Source organism: Callionymus lyra, chromosome 1, assembly GCF_982586985.1.
Source record: "Callionymus lyra chromosome 1, fCalLyr1.hap1.1, whole genome shotgun sequence".
In the NCBI taxonomy this organism is placed as follows: Eukaryota; Metazoa; Chordata; class Actinopteri; order Syngnathiformes; family Callionymidae; genus Callionymus; species Callionymus lyra.
Genome location: NC_141818.1, coordinates 51,164,163 through 51,180,213, shown reverse-complemented (window position 1 = coordinate 51,180,213; position 16,051 = coordinate 51,164,163). Strand labels below are relative to the sequence as shown.

At 37.2% G+C, this 16,051-nt stretch overlaps 1 protein-coding gene across 8 annotated transcripts in view; it reads right to left on the bottom strand.

Annotated features, from left to right (window-relative positions):
• The window catches only part of zng1a (Zn regulated GTPase metalloprotein activator 1A), a 24,741-nt gene extending 9,468 nt beyond the window's left edge, over positions 1 to 15,273 (bottom strand). For 2 of the 8 annotated variants that reach the window (XM_087811951.1, XM_087812011.1), the window contains exons 1-11: positions 13,464 to 13,544; positions 13,148 to 13,262; positions 11,301 to 11,387; positions 11,111 to 11,207; positions 10,967 to 11,058; positions 10,673 to 10,732; positions 10,088 to 10,125; positions 8,429 to 8,475; positions 5,516 to 5,602; positions 4,251 to 4,295; positions 2,904 to 2,960 (exon numbers count right to left, since the gene is read on the bottom strand). In XM_087811951.1, the coding sequence (XP_087668077.1) occupies positions 2,904 to 2,960; positions 4,251 to 4,295; positions 5,516 to 5,602; positions 8,429 to 8,475; positions 10,088 to 10,125; positions 10,673 to 10,732; positions 10,967 to 11,058; positions 11,111 to 11,207; positions 11,301 to 11,387; positions 13,148 to 13,244 (707 nt within the window). In that variant the 5' untranslated portion in view covers positions 13,245 to 13,262; positions 13,464 to 13,544. Of the gene's footprint in view, positions 1 to 2,903; positions 2,961 to 4,250; positions 4,296 to 5,515; positions 5,603 to 8,428; positions 8,476 to 10,087; positions 10,126 to 10,672; positions 10,733 to 10,966; positions 11,059 to 11,110; positions 11,208 to 11,300; positions 11,388 to 13,147; positions 13,263 to 13,463; positions 13,545 to 14,816 lie in introns of those variants that run through there. The other 6 variants (XM_087811979.1, XM_087811987.1, XM_087811996.1 and 3 more) reach the window with 6 other exon arrangements.
• Positions 15,274 to 16,051: the final 778 nt, after the last annotated feature.

Genomic DNA, 16,051 nt, shown 5'->3' with positions numbered 1-16,051 from the left:
AAGAGCCAGGATCACAACTATCGGCTCTGAGGCCGCAGTGAGATAATCTGCTCAGAGCCGTCGGGATTTAAACACTTTGTGGTATTTTTTGTTTTATCTTTTTGTTGCCGCGTCTTCATCCTCGTCCCGACAAAAGTTAATCTTCATTTCAAAGCCGTGAACAGAAAGACTTTTATGTGGCGGCCCAGAGAGGACCCGCTGAGTGCTGCTATCAGGGCTTAATGACGGCGCGCTGAAAGAAGCTGAGAAAACTTTAGAAACGCCAATTACATCCCACAAAACACGGCAAACAAACTGCAGCTATTGTCCCGCCATCAGGACCTCCTGCTCCGCCCCCGCCTGACCTCACACCGAGGCTAAATGTTGCGTCCAGCGGCTTGAGCCCTGTTAGCTAGCTACCACACAGGTGGAGCCGCGGGGGGTCGCTTCAAACAGCCGGCGGGAGGAGGGGCTCACACACACACACACACACACACATAATCCTCTGCAGCTGGCACACACACACACGTATATACACACACACACTCACTAATACTCTCACACACACACATTGTGTCTTCTCGTTTACACTATTGTAACAGTTTATTTTGGAGTCTAAACAAGAAGGATCTTCTCGCCTGCAGTTCATACAAGAATTCTGAGCCGCTCTAGTAGAAGAACTCACATTTCTCCTTAAAACTCTTCACTGGCTGCCAGTTTCTTTCAGGATCATTTTAAAATTCTGGTTCTTACTTTCAGATCTATTCATGGTCAGATCTTCCATCAGTGATCTGATCCAGACTTACATCCCAGCTCGGGCTCTGAGGTCTGTGGATCAGAATCTACTGATGGTTCCTGAACTTCTGGACCAGAGGAGAGAAATCCTTCCAGACTGTTGCTCCTAAGCTTTGGAACCATCTCTGTGTTTGATGATCTACTGACTCCTTCAAGAAACATCTGTGTTTGATGATCTACTGACTCCTTCAAGAAACATCTGTGTTTGATGATCTACTGACTCCTTCAAGAAACATCTGTATTTGATGATCTACTGACTCCTTCAAGAAACATCTGTGTTTGATGATCTACTGACTCCTTCCAGAAACATCTGTGTTTTATGATCTACTGACTCCTTCAAGAAACATCTGTGTTTGATGATCTACTGACTCCTTCAAGAAACATCTGTGTTTGATGATCTACTGACTCCTTCAAGGAACATCTGTGTTTGATGATCTACTGACTCCTTCAAGGAACATCTGTGTTTGATGATCTACTGACTCCTTCAAGAAACATCTGTGTTTGATGATCTACTGACTCCTTCTAGAAACATCTGTGTTTGATGATCTACTGACTCCTTCAAGAAACATCTGTGTTTGATGATCTACTGACTCCTTCAAGAAACATCTGTGTTTGATGATCTACTGACTCCTTCAAGAAACATCTGTGTTTGATGATCTACTGACTCCTTCAAGAAACATCTGTGTTTGATGATCTACTGACTCCTTCAAGAAACATCTGTGTTTGATGATCTACTGACTCCTTCAAGAAACATCTGTGTTTGATGATCTACTGACTCCTTCAAGGAACATCTGTGTTTGATGATCTACTGACTCCTTCAAGAAACATCTGTGTTTGATGATCTACTGACTCCTTCAAGAAACATCTGTGTTTGATGATCTACTGACTCCTTCAAGAAACATCTGTGTTTGATGATCTACTGACTCCTTCAAGAAACATCTGTGTTTGATGATCTACTGACTCCTTCAAGAAACATCTGTGTTTGATGATCTACTGACTCCTTAAAGGAACATCTGTGTTTGATGATCTACTGACTCCTTCAAGAAACATCTGTGTTTGATGATCTACTGACTCCTTCAAGAAACATCTGTGTGTGATGATCTACTGACTCCTTCAAGAAACATCTGTGTTTGATGATCTACTGACTCCTTCAAGAAACATCTGTGTTTGATGATCTACTGACTCCTTCAAGAAACATCTGTGTTTGATGATCTACTGACTCCTTCAAGAAACATCTGTGTTTGATGATCTACTGACTCCTTCAAGAAACATCTGTGTTTGATGATCTACTGACTCCTTCAAGAAACATGTGTGTTTGATGATCTACTGACTCCTTCAAGAAACATGTGTGTTTGATGATCTACTGACTCCTTCAAGAAACATCTGTGTTTGATGATCTACTGACTCCTTCAAGAAACATCTCTGTGTTTGATGATCTACTGACTCCTTCAAGAAACATCTGTGTTTGATGATCTACTGACTCCTTCAAGAAACATCTCAAGACACTTTTATTTGTAGTTTTTTTGTGACCCTGGTCTGAGAAAAGCTCTTTACAAATCATCACTTACTCACTAACACTCTCTCGCTTCCTTTAACCATCAACAAGTTTTTTCACATCTTTCCATAGGTGATCTATGGGATTTAAGATCCGGACTCATTGATGGCCGCCTAAGAATTCTCCAGTGCTTTTACTCAAACCATTTCTGGGTATGTTTTGGGTCACTGTCTGGCTGGAACACTCATGACCTCTGACCCAGACCCAGCTTTCTGACACTAGGCCCTGCATTACTGACCAAAGTATTTCAAAAGTCTCCAGATTTCATGATTCCTTGCACACGGTTTGTGGCTCTGACACGTCAAGACTCTCATTTCTTTCACGTTTACTCAAAACATAAACCTGTAACCAGTGGAAACTAGTGAAACACAAACAGATTAATTTTCTTCTGAAGGTCGTTTCTAGAGTTTAACGCTGACATTAAAGGTTGTTATAAATGACATTAACCGAAGAAATATTGCAACTTAGAGACGAAGCGTTTTCTGATGATTGTGTTTAGTGTCTAGTTCAAATGGTTCAGTTAAAATAAGTACTTTTTAACTTTTTTATCATAAAAGTCAAGAAAACTGCTCACCTTGCTACGTCCTGAGTGTCAAAACAATGAAGGTCCAGAACCTCCGACAGATCCACCCTGAAAGAAACATTTCTCTTTATTTCTCGTACCTTTATCAGTTTAAGTAGAACATGATTCACGAGGACAAAATATAAATATTTTTGTTAATAAATAATAAAGTTCATGTTGAAAAAAGAAAGACAAAATCAAGCAAAAACTTAATTTCATTGAAATGAATCTCTATACATTCATTCTTTCACACACTTCTTATTTGAGATATAAGTTCAGTTTATTCTCAACATAAGGAAAAAATACAAATATTTCCAAGTTAAAAACAATCATAATAAACACAAAACATGAAGTCGAAAAGGAAGTTAAAGGAAGTGAAAACCAGTTCCTTTTTTACCCCCAATGTCATTTAAAAGTCTGGTGCACTTTTGTTTAATTATTTATTTATTTATTCGAACTATTTTAAATCCTGTCACGCACTGACATGTGGATATGAAACTTTAGTTTATTTTGAACTTGAATATTGATAAGAAAATACAAATATTTACATTTAAAAAGTGAAAAAATATATATAAATGTTGAAAAAAAGAAAACATTTTATTTTTATTTTATCATTTATTTTACAATGTTGTTAAAAAAATGACTAAAGTTTAGTTTATATTTTATGACTTCGTTCACACACTTGGAAATATTGATATTTTAAGTCCAGTTTTTGTTAAAAAGTAATTATTATCCGAATGTATTCTAGTACAGATTTGTCTTTTTATTAGATTTCAAACTGATTCATTCAATTCTAATGATAAATATATAAAAACTGGATTTAGTTTGTTTGATATTTTTCTAATTGTTTCCGTGAAGACGCTGCTAACGTAGACGAAGAGCATGTTGTTGTGATGAACCTCCGGCTGTGTCTTTCATGTGGTCATGTGACCTGGACCGAGGCAGCATGGATGCTTGTGTTAGCCACACGCTAATAACACGCTAACACACACACTCATGGATCTTCTGATGGACGGAGGTCAGAGGTCAACGACTGGAGGGAAACTAGACACCAGGGAGGGTTTACTCAAAGTGTGTGTGTGTGTGTGTGTGTGTGTGTGTGAGTGTGTGAGTGTGTGTGTGTGTGTGTGTGTGTGTGTGTGTGTGTGTGTGTGTGTGTGTGTGTGTGTGTGTGTGTGTGTGTGTGTGTGAGTGTGTGAGTGTGTGAGTGTGTGTGTGACTGCTTCATCTTTGACACAAAGATCAGAGCAGCAGCTCGTGGACTTCATCTTCTTCTCCAAACAAAGCAGGAATCTATGGTGGATCCCGTTAATCCCACACCGGAGAGGAACCTGCTGGGAGTACCAAGAGAGGAATTACCTTGATCTCTGAGTCTCCAGGATCTTGGCCAGACCATTGATGGACCTGTTGACGTGCACACACACACACACACACACACACACACATGAAACAACTTTTTAAAATATGTCCACAAATATTTATCCATATTTAATTCAACTTAAAAAGACCTGAAGTATTTATAGTTATTTTTGTTATTGGTTTAAATAAATCATTTATTATCAATATTACCAAGAACCTTAAATATTGTTGAAAAAAAGTTATTTTTACAAATATTTTTGTCCGAAAAAGACATTAACTATTTTTTTTTCACTATTTTATTCATGAAATCATGGTTTTGTACTTTTGAACGAGATTCATTCTTGTGTTTAAATACATTTAGATTTACTTTTATTATGGTTTTGATGACATTTTAAAAATATGTATATTTTAATTCAATTTAAAAATCTTTGATTTTGTGCAAGAATGTTTGAATTCGTTTTTGTTTATGATAAATACTTAAACTATCAACATCGTAAAGAAATATTTGAATATATTGTCTCAGATCTGCGAGAAAATATATGTATTTATGAGATATTTTATTTTACAAATATTTTGAAATGTATGAAACAAAAAATACATACTTTAAAAAAAAAATATATATATATATATTTCAATAACCAATATTATCCATACTTTAGAATTTTGCTCGGATCAGTAAAAGCATTTTATTTATTAGATATTTTGACATGTATTTAAAAATATCTAGAAGTAACAAAACAAAAAAAATCTAATACAAGCTTCGGATTTACACCATTTTATTTAATTCATTGACTCATGTCTGTATATTCAGACGTATCCCTGTGTTTAAATATAAATATTTCTCTTTTTAAATGATGTTATTATGTGTTTAAAAATTACATTTAACCTAAAAAATAAATAATTATTCAAAACAGATTATATACACAAAATGTTATTGGTTATAATAAATGATTTATTATCAATATGATCAAGTCACATCTTAGTAAATAGCTTAGATCAGTGAGTAAAATGGTACATTTATGAGATATTTTGAACTCATGGTAATATTTATAAAAAAAATCATGTAATCATGTAAACTTTTATTTATTTTATTAATTTATTGATTTTAACTACGATGGTAAAAGTTTCATGAACATTTAACACTATATTTATAATTACATTTATCTCTCAAATAATTCTGATTAAAGATTTTTAAAATATATTTAACATAAAAACGTATTTATATTTATATATATATTTAAATATATTTATATATATTTAATTACCTCACGGCATCTCTGATGTGAACGAGCTCCTCCTCCTTCACCAGGTCGGTCTTGTTGACGATGGTCAGATCTGCCAGAGCGATCTGCCTGAAACACAAACGTGTGTTACTGACGCACAAATATCACGACTGAAACACAAACGTGTGTCAGTGGAAGCTGCACAACTGACGCACAAATATCACGACTGAAACACAAACGTGTGTTACTGGAAGCTGTACAACTGACGCACAAATATCACGACGTGGAAGCTGCACAACTGACGCACAAGTATCACGACTGAAACACAAACGTGTGTCAGTGGAAGCTGCACAACTGACGCACAAGTATCACGACTGAAACACAAACGTGTGTCAGTGGAAGCTGCACAACTGACGCACAAGTATCACGACTGAAACACAAACGTGTGTCAGTGGAAGCTGCACAACTGACACACAAATATCACGACTGAAACACAAAGGTGTGTCAGTGGAAGCTGCACAACTGACGCACAAATATCACGACTGAAACACAAAGGTGTGTCAGTGGAAGCTGCACAACTGACGCACAAATATCACGACTGAAACACAAACATGTGTCAGTGGAAGCTGCAAGACTGACGCACAAATATCACGACTGAAACACAAACGTGTGTTACTGGAAGCTGTACAACTGACGCACAAATATCACGACTGAAACACAAACGTGTGTCAGTGGAAGCTGCACAACTGACGCACAAATATCACGACTGAAACACAAACGTGTGTCAGTGGAAGCTGCACAACTGACGCACAAATATTGCGACTGAAACACAAAGGTGTGTCAGTGGAAGCTGCACAACTGACGCACAAATATCACGACTCAAACACAAACGCAAGTTTCACGAGCATGTGAAACAACAACAGCAACACACAACTGTGTGTGGGCGCCGGCGTCAAATGGTTGTTTAGTTTGAAGGTGAAAACACAAACAAAGAGCAAGAAGGTGGAGGGTCGCACAACTGCTCTCATTCATTTGTGTATTTGTTCAACAACAAGCGCACACAGCTGCTGAAGAACACAAACACAAGGCAGAGAGACGTCGAGAAATACAATAAATCAATGTTGACAAATGTGTGTTGAGAGATTGTTTTGTGTGGTAATTGTGATGTACTTGTGTGTATTTGTGTATTTGTATGGATTTATAGATACAACTTTATTGATCCCTTTATCAGTGACACCAATTTCAATAATTAAAAAAAGAAGTTTTGAATTATTCATAGTCTTTTAAATTCAATTTATAAATGTTGGTATAATAGAGTCTCCAGACTAAAGCAACAGAGCACAGAACTACTGGATCGATCCGTCACATGATCGTCGCAGGATTGGCTGAAAGTCTTCATGTGTCGCGAGATTGTTTTGTGTGCGTTATTTACGTTTGTATTTGAAAGGCTGGTTGTTTTGTCTTGATTCTGTGTTGTTTAATGAGGGTGAGTTGTGTTGATGTTGTTGTTGTCATCTATATTTGTTGACCACACTTGTGGTGGTCTTTGTGTTCTTGTTGTGTGTTGTCGCTCAACGTTTGTGTGACACTAGTGCAGGTAGTTGAGTTGTGGTGTGATTATTTGTTGTTCAATAAGGGTCAGTTGTGTTGATGGTGTGGTTGTCGTCTATATTTGTTGACCACACTTGTGGTGGTTTTTGTGTCCTTGTTGTGTGTTGTCGCTCAGCGTTTTTGTGAGAATAGTGCAGGTAGTTGTTGTGTTGTGATTCTTTGTCGTTTAATGAGGGTGAGTTGTGTTGATGATGTTGTTGTTGTTTATATTTTTTCACCACACTTGTGGTGGTCTTTTTGTTGTGTTCTTGTAGTGTGTTGTCGCTCAACGTTTGTGTGACACGAGTGCATGTAGTTGTTGTGTTGACTGTTGAGCACGATTCTTATGTTATTATTAGATTTATTCATTTTCTGCACCTCGTTCCCGTGTCAGAGGTCACACTGTGTTGGGGTCCATCCCAGCTGCTCAGGGCGAGAGGCGCGGGACACGCTGAACACTTCACCAGACGTCACGACTCAACAATATCTTTATAAAATGCTGACTCAGCTCTTGAGACACTTTGAGAATCAAAGTCTTGCTCGAGGACACATGGGACCAGAGCTGGGATTTGAACCCGTGACCTCCTTCAGGCTTCTTGTGAAGAACGAGTCTAGAAACACAAGTTTTCAGTTTCAGTTTATTTACTTTATTATTTTTATGATTTTGTTTTATTGTTTTTATTTCTTTTATTTGTCCTTTTGTTTTTGAGAACAAAGTGTTTTGATGAAATATTGTCAACAAAATGAGAACTTAGATTTTGTTTTTGTTGTTGTTACACAATAGTGTAACATTAGAAAAAGTGTTATTTTTCTTAAGGATCTTTGAATAAAACGAAAAACGACATAATATGACATTAAACTACAGTTTAAGTTTCATATTAAAGTTTGACGGTCCCTAAAACAGTCTCATAATATGACATTAAACTACAGTTTAAGTTTCATATTAAAGTTTGACGGTCCCTAAAACAGTCTCATAATATGACATTAAACTACAGTTTAAGATTCATATTAAAGTTTGACGGTCCCAAAAACAGTCTCATAATATGAGATTATACGACAGTTTAAGTTTCATATTAAAGTTTGACGGCCCCTAAAACAGTCTCTTAATATGACATTAAACTACAGTTTAAGATTCATATTAAAGTTCGACGGTCCCTAAAACAGTCTCATAATATGACATTAAACTACAGTTTAAGATTCATATTAAAGTTTGACGGTCCCTAAAACAGTACAGAATGTGGTCCCTAAAGTGTTGACTTTAGGTTTCAATAATCATTGTATTCCTGAGATCAAACGTACGCTTGTGTTTTGATTGTGTAACTGAAGATGTTCTTGTTGTGTTTCATTGAACTCGTCTCAACTCACCTCGCAGCCTCGTTCACCAGACCTTCACTCTTCTCTTCGTTCAGTTGCTGCAGAACAAACATTGACCTGTCAGTCAAACATCAGAGACGTCGTCAATACAAGAGTTCAGATGAAGTGTAGACTAGTGTTGTGTAGATTTGTGTTGTGTAGATTAGTATTGTGTAGATTTGTGTTGTATAGATTAGTGTTATGTAGATTAGTTTTGTGTAGATTGTGTTGTGTACATTTGTGTTGTGTACGTTTGAATTGTGTAGATTAGTGTTGTGTAGATTGTGTTGTGTACATTTGTGTTGTGTACATTTGAATTGTGTAGATTAGTGTTGTTTAGATTTGTGTTGTGTAGATTTGTATTGTGTCGATTTGTATTGTGTAGATTTCTATTGTGTACATTCGTATTGTTTACATTTGTATTGTGTCGATTTCTATTGTGTAGATTTGTGTTGTGTAGATTTGTATTGTGTACATTTGAATTGTTTACATTTGTATTGTTTACATTTGTATTGTGTCGATTTGTATTGTGTCGATTTATATTGTGTACATTTGTGTTGTGTAGATTTGTATTGTGTACATTTGAATTGTTTACATTTGTGTTGTGTAGATTTGAATAGTGTAGATGTGTGTTGTGTAGATGTGTGTAGCTGAAAGATCAGGTTCTTCTTCAGGTTTGTCGATACTTGAGCAGCTCAGTGTGAAAACTCTCACCTTCACATGTTTTAACACCTTCTGATCACGACCATTATCTGCTGACACCTGCCCTGTTGCTGCACTCACACTGTTGTGTGTCTGTTTGTGTGACTGTGTCTGTTTGTGTGTGAGTGTGCGTCTCTTTGTGTGTGTGTGTGAGTGTGTCTCAGTTTGTGTGACTGTGTCTGTTTGTGTGTGTGAGTGTGCGTCTCTTTGTGCGTCTGTTTGTGTGACTGTGTCTGTTTGTGTGTGTTACTGTTTGTGTGTGAGTGTGCGTCTCTTTGTGTGTGTGTGTGTGTGTGTGAGTGTGTGTCAGTTTCTGTGACTGAGTCTGTTTGTGTGTGAGTGAGTGTGTGTCTGTTTGTGTGTGTGACTGTTTGTGTGTGTGACTGAGTCTGTTTGTGTGTGTGAATGTGTGTCTGTTTTTGTGTGTGTGTGTGTGTGTGTGTGTTCGTGTGTTCGTGTGTGTCTGTTTGTGTGTGTGACTGTTCGTGTGTGTTACTGTTTGTGTGTGTGACTGAGTCTGTTTGTGTGTGAGTGTGTGTCCGTTTGTGTGACTGAGTCCGTTTATGTGTGTGAATGTGTGTCTGTTTGTGTGTGTGTGTGTGTGTGTGTGTGTGTGTGTGTGTTTGTGTGATGGTAAGAGTTAAACCAGGAAGTGACTCAGTGTTGATTTAAATCCATTCAGACCAAAGCAATAGAGAAACGTCTTCAAACAGGATCAGATCATTATTGTAGTGAGATCTTGATCTTGATCGTTTACTTTTGACTCGAAGGAAGCTAAAGGACAAACATCGTCAATCATCCTGAGCTCAGTGAGTTGAGACCCAGAGTAGATGTTCATCTGATAGTTGATCAAATAGATGACATTAATATTTAACTAAGGTTAGTTAGTTTCTACTTCCTGTTTGAGTCACGCTTGTCATTTCATTTTATTAAAGGTTTATAAACAAATATATTCTCATCTTCACGTACCTGTAAACCATATTTAGCATCGATGACAGTCACGATACCTGAAAGAAAATCACCTTCATCACCATCATCATCATCATCACCTTCATCATCATCATCTTCATCATCATCACCTTCATCTTCATCACCTTCATTATTATCATCATCATCATTATCTTCATCATCATCATCATTATCTTCATCTTCATCTTCATCTTCATCATCACCTTCATTATTATCATCATCATAATCATTATCTTCATCACCTTCATCATCATCATCACCTTCATCACCTTTATCATCATCATCACCATCATCTTCATCATCATCATCATCACCATCATCACCTTCATCACCTTTATCATCATCATCACCTTCATCACCTTCATCACCTTCATCATCATCATCATCATCTTCATCATCACCTTTATCATCATCATCATCATCATCACCTTTATCATCATCATCATCATCTTCATCATCATCATCATCATCATCATCATCACCATCATCACCATCATCATCATCATCATCATCACCATCATCACCATCATCTTCATCTTCATCATCATCATCTTCATCATCCTGGTGATCAATAAAAGTTCTGACCGTCCAGATATATGTCACTGCCCAGATCAGCATCGACCCAGAACATGGCCGCCACAGCTCCTGCAACAGACACATGTTTATTGTTAAAGACAAACGACATCAGATGATTTGATGAAAGACTCTGTGGAAACCTGTCAATCAACTGGACGCACACGAGTGGCGAGACGTTCAGGGACACATTCATCAGACAATTTAACCCTCGCATCGTCTCAGGGTCAACGACCTCCACCCCTGCATATGAAGTCGTTGACCTTTGACCCTCAGACGACACCAGGGTTAAAAACGTTCTCTCACCTGGATCAGCGAGTCCCGTCGTCTCCAGGAGAATGTAGTCGAACTTCCCCTTCTTCTGCATCAGGTTCTCGATGGCCTTGAGCCCGTTGTCCCTGCAGAAGAACCAGCATCAGTCCTGACCCCGACACTGGGTTCGTGACCTACTTGACGGAGCAGCAGAGGCAGCCGTTCCTCAGCTCCAGCCACTCCTCGTACAGTTCCCCGGCGTGACTCACGGCCAGAGACTTCTCGAGAGCGCTCCCTGCAGGAGAAACGTGGTCATTGTCGAACCACTCTGCGTGGATGTGAGGTGCGATGCTGCCCTCTAGTGGCGAACAAGAGAACTAACGCTCACCTTCACCAAACTCGTTCAGTATGACGGCGATACGTTTGTTGTGTTGTTCTGTCAGGATGTAGTTCAGAAGTGTCGTTTTTCCAGCTCCTGCGAGAAGAATAGAAGCCAGAATATCAGTTTTAAAGTTTATTTTTTGTTCATGTCTGCGACAATTACATCCTCAGGGGCCACATTTCTACAGTGGCTGTTGTGAGGGGCCACAGAGCAAAGATAAAGGAGGAAAAAGTGACTGAAAATGACTTAAAAATAAGCTAAATATGACAGAATATTTTTTGTTGTATTTTAAAGAACCTTTTGAGAGAATAAATACTCACAAGAATGAAAAAGTGGACAAAAGACCTAAAAAAAACAACTATTGTCATATATAGAGACAAGTAATGGAAAAAAAATACAAAATATAACTGTTGTTTTCTATGTGGAAATTCGTGCCGTAAGATTTTTTAGTTTTTAACTTCCTTTTCTTTTACAGCATTAAAATCATTGTTTTGAATGCATTAATAAATCCAGTGCAGAATTCAATGTGTAAAAAAAAAAAGGTTATCCCAAAAAAATATTCAGTATAACAACTAATGGAGAATGAAAGTGTGAACTGGCCAGTAGAAATAACGTGAGCCGTGAATGTGACAAAGTATCTTGAGGTTTGATCTACGAGCTCAAACACTGAGTCTGCCATGAATTCCCATCAAAATCCTTCCTTTCCTGCCTAGAAATATGATCTGATCAACATCCGTGACAACTTTCTTTGCAGCTAGTTCTTCTGTGGGCAGCTGGGGTTTGATTACATCAAAATAACATTTTGATTTGTAATCCGAATTTCTCCTATTAGAATTGGAGATTGTCCAGGTAGAATTCCCATTTGTCCTAGTATAGATTGGAATTCCAATATTCAGATCCCAATACAGTAGTAGTAGAGATCAGAATTCACTAGGAGAATTTGGAATCCTCCTAGTAAAGATTGGAATTCCAATATTCAGATCCTAGTTCAGTAGTAGGATCTGTATTAGTACAGATTGGAAATCCAATATCTACTAGTAGGATCTGGAATCCTTTGACGAATACACGTGTTCTTGGCGGAAGTTTTGGCCAAAGAAGAACCTCTGCCGTCTTCAAAACAATAGCTACTGATATCTCGGGTTAAACAAGACGAGTCTTATTGAAGAACATGCCTGTCGAGTCACATGTAGAAACTACTTTAGATTTTAAGGCAGATGAATGTGGAGTGAATATTAACTCTTACAAACGTGTCTCTGAAGTTTGGAAACTGAAGGAAGATCCTCATGTTCTGCTGCTTGAGCGAGAGACGCTTCACTACAGACGTTTATAATACGTAACATTACGTTAATGTAACTGTGACATTTATTTAATGTAACATTAAGAGATGCCTCCGAGCGTATCTGAGCTCATGCTTCTTCAAATAAAACTTTATTTTCCAGTATCGGTCGACAGCCACGAGTCACAGACGTCTTTGAAAGGCAAATAAAATACTAAGTGGCCTCATTATCACTGTTTGAATGTACAATAGTTGAAGGTTTAGTCATTTTATTTACACATTTACAAGACAAATGTTCAGGTTTGTTGTTATACTTGAAACAATGTTTGAATATAATAATAGTTGAAGGTTTATCTTTCAAATGTTACCATCACCACTGTTTGAATGTGAAACGATTGATTGTTGATTTTATTATTCAATAAATGACGTTTTTTTTAACCATAAAGCACCATAAAACCAACCCCTCAAATGTTTGGATCCTTCACATACATGTCAAGATGTCTCTGGAACAATACATTTGCCACCTGCTGCAGATACGAGAGAGATTATCTTTGTAATCTTCTTAAGATGGTCTCACCCAAGTATCCAGTGATGATGGTCACAGGGATCTGCTCAGTGACCGCGGGCTGGGACTCGATGGGCACCAGCTCTGGACAGTCATCCTCCTCCTCCATCACTGACACTAGAACCTGCTGAACATCAGCAGCAAACAGACATTTATTGACCGGAAACTACAGAAAAAATCATTCTATGACAAGTTATTCCTTCACGTTGATATAAAAGCTAAGAAATAAAACACGAAGAAGACATAATGGAATGTTTGTGCAAAATCGTTATATATTCTTCCATTTTAAGCGTTGAAAAAACGTAAGGAATTAGAAATTAAAACCTACTTTCTCTGCTACAAAGATCTGAGCAGTTTGTTGTCTTCTCGCGTTGACAGCGTGTAACACTGAAAGTGCTCCGGTGGAGACAGAGAAGGAAAGTTCCGCTCTGTTAAAACTCACAATATAATTTTTTATTTTATTTAAGTTCACTAAAATTCACCGCAAACAATTAATGAGTGAGGTCTAAATATATTTCATATATATATTTCATATATTTATACATTTCTAGATGTTTTCTTTGCATGTAGCGAACATTTAAAAAATACCACCATTGTAATAACAATTTTTAAACACAAGAGGGCGGAATAATATATTATACAGTCAAAGACGCGCAATAATACTTTACTTTACTTTACATTCTTAAAGTCACATTTAAAACACCACGTTAACCAGTTTTATTATTGGACATATTTTTCCAATGGATATTTAGTTAGTTAGTTAAAAAAAATCCTAAAATGTTCAGGAAATCCATCATAAAAAAAACAAACTTCGATCTTCAGAAAATATAAAATATGTTTTTAAATGTACAAGAATAACTTCAAATCAATTGTTAACAATAAAAGGTGATAGTAATATTCGACATAAGAGACATTTGAAGTAACCTGCCAAGTAATAAACCATTTTTTAAAATTTGAAAGTGATGTAAATAAAGTTAATTTAAGGAAATAATTGTATCATCATAGAAGTCGACCGTTTTCTTGACTAATATAAGAGTCACGATGATATCATGGCTTGGATCTAACGTGACGAGCAGAGAACTTCACTTCAACAGACTTTATTTATCAAACTTCACATTTGACCTGATTAACCTGTATTTGTTACACACCTGAAAAAGAAAACACAACAGGTGTTGGTTTTGTGGAATGTTGGCCGAACACGGACAAACATTTTGGAAGATTTCCACCTTTGATAAATTAAACTGGAGCGAGTTCTGTTGCTACGAAACAAAAGTTTCTGATACTTCGAGTTAAACCGTTGAGAAGTTAAACTATAAAGCTTTGGATCAAAGAGATGAAAACAAAGATGATAAACTCACAACACAAAATACAAACATGATCATTATTTATCTGTCCTGACCATGAATATAAGTTAATTTAATGTAATGTATTTTAATTACTATTTAATTTATATGCCTCTTTAATCCAATGTCTCTTATTATATTATATTTAGTTTTTTTTTAAATTCATTTTATTTTATATTAACATTCATATCATTCTGTTTACTCTGTACTGTCAACATCACACAACACACTGTGTATTTTTGTCATAAAAGTTTGATCAAAGTTTGGATCAATTTGCTTTGGATTTGATAGTAAGAAGTAAAATATTGTTATGAAGTTAAACATACAAGTTTACATACACTTGTGGGTCCCTTCTTTAGGGAGCCTTAGACCAGGACCAGATGTCACCAGGTGCTGCACAACCTTCAGTGAGGGGTCAGCTCAGTCCTGGTCTCTGTGATCCTGGACACGGGTCTGGTACTTCAAGGCCTTCCTCCCATGGAATGGTTCCTTCAACCAGCATTATCTTCCGGTCCATGGTTGACCACAGCTCGGTGTCAGGCCCGAGGGTTGTCTGGACCACCTCTGGGACCTGCAGCCTCCTTCATCAAGCCTACATCTCCCAGGAGCCTGCAGGGTGAAGGGTGTTGGACTACCTTGGACTTATGGCTGTACCTGCTGCTGTACCTGCTGCTGTACCTTCTGCTCTCTTCTTGACTCTCTCCCTCTTTCCATGGTGTCAGCGAGTGAGGGAAGGACTTTATCGTGACACCACCTATGCCTCCCTTGGTCTAAAGCTGGTCTACAGTCAGACAGCATGAGTCCGTCTTTGGCCGCAGAGTTTGCCAAAGTGGATCGAAAGTATAAAGTATCTTGACATTCTGTTCTGTGTGAATCTTTGTATCCTTTGTCTTTGTTTTTGTCTTTCATCATCATGTTCTTTATCTTTATATTTAGATTGTGTCGTCTTGTTCTTTCTTTTTATTTCTCTTTGTTCTTATTTTTATTTTTAAGAATTATCATCTGTATGGCTGTGTATTACTATTTGGAAAAAATATTTCCCAGAGGAGACCTTGTGAGGATCAATAAAGTTCTATTGATCCCATTAGAAAATGATCTTAAGCTCCGCCCACTGAAAACACGTTTTTCTGGAGATTAAATCTTGTTGACCATAACCACACCCACTCTGCTGTGATTGATCGTAGGGGGTTTGTCACTGAGCGTCATCAATGGTCTCCACCTCAAAGGGACTCGTTGTATAAACAAAGCGGGGCATGATTACAGCTGGAGGAGGAGTGAAGCCATTATTACATCATAATGGACTCTCGTAACCTCTCGTTCGCCCAGATTTCAGAGCAACTTTATAAAGTAATAAAGTGTAAAACATGGTCATGATGAGGAACTTCATCTTGGAGAAGAACATTTACTACATGACACCAGAGTCGATCACTAGTTGATGTTTAAATTAAGAAAGTTTAAATCTATCTTCTGTATTTCTACTAGTAACAAACTAAACCTTAATTTCTAAGATCGAACTTCAAAACAAACAAAAACAAAAATTCAATTTCACTTTAAAACATTTCATTTTATTTCA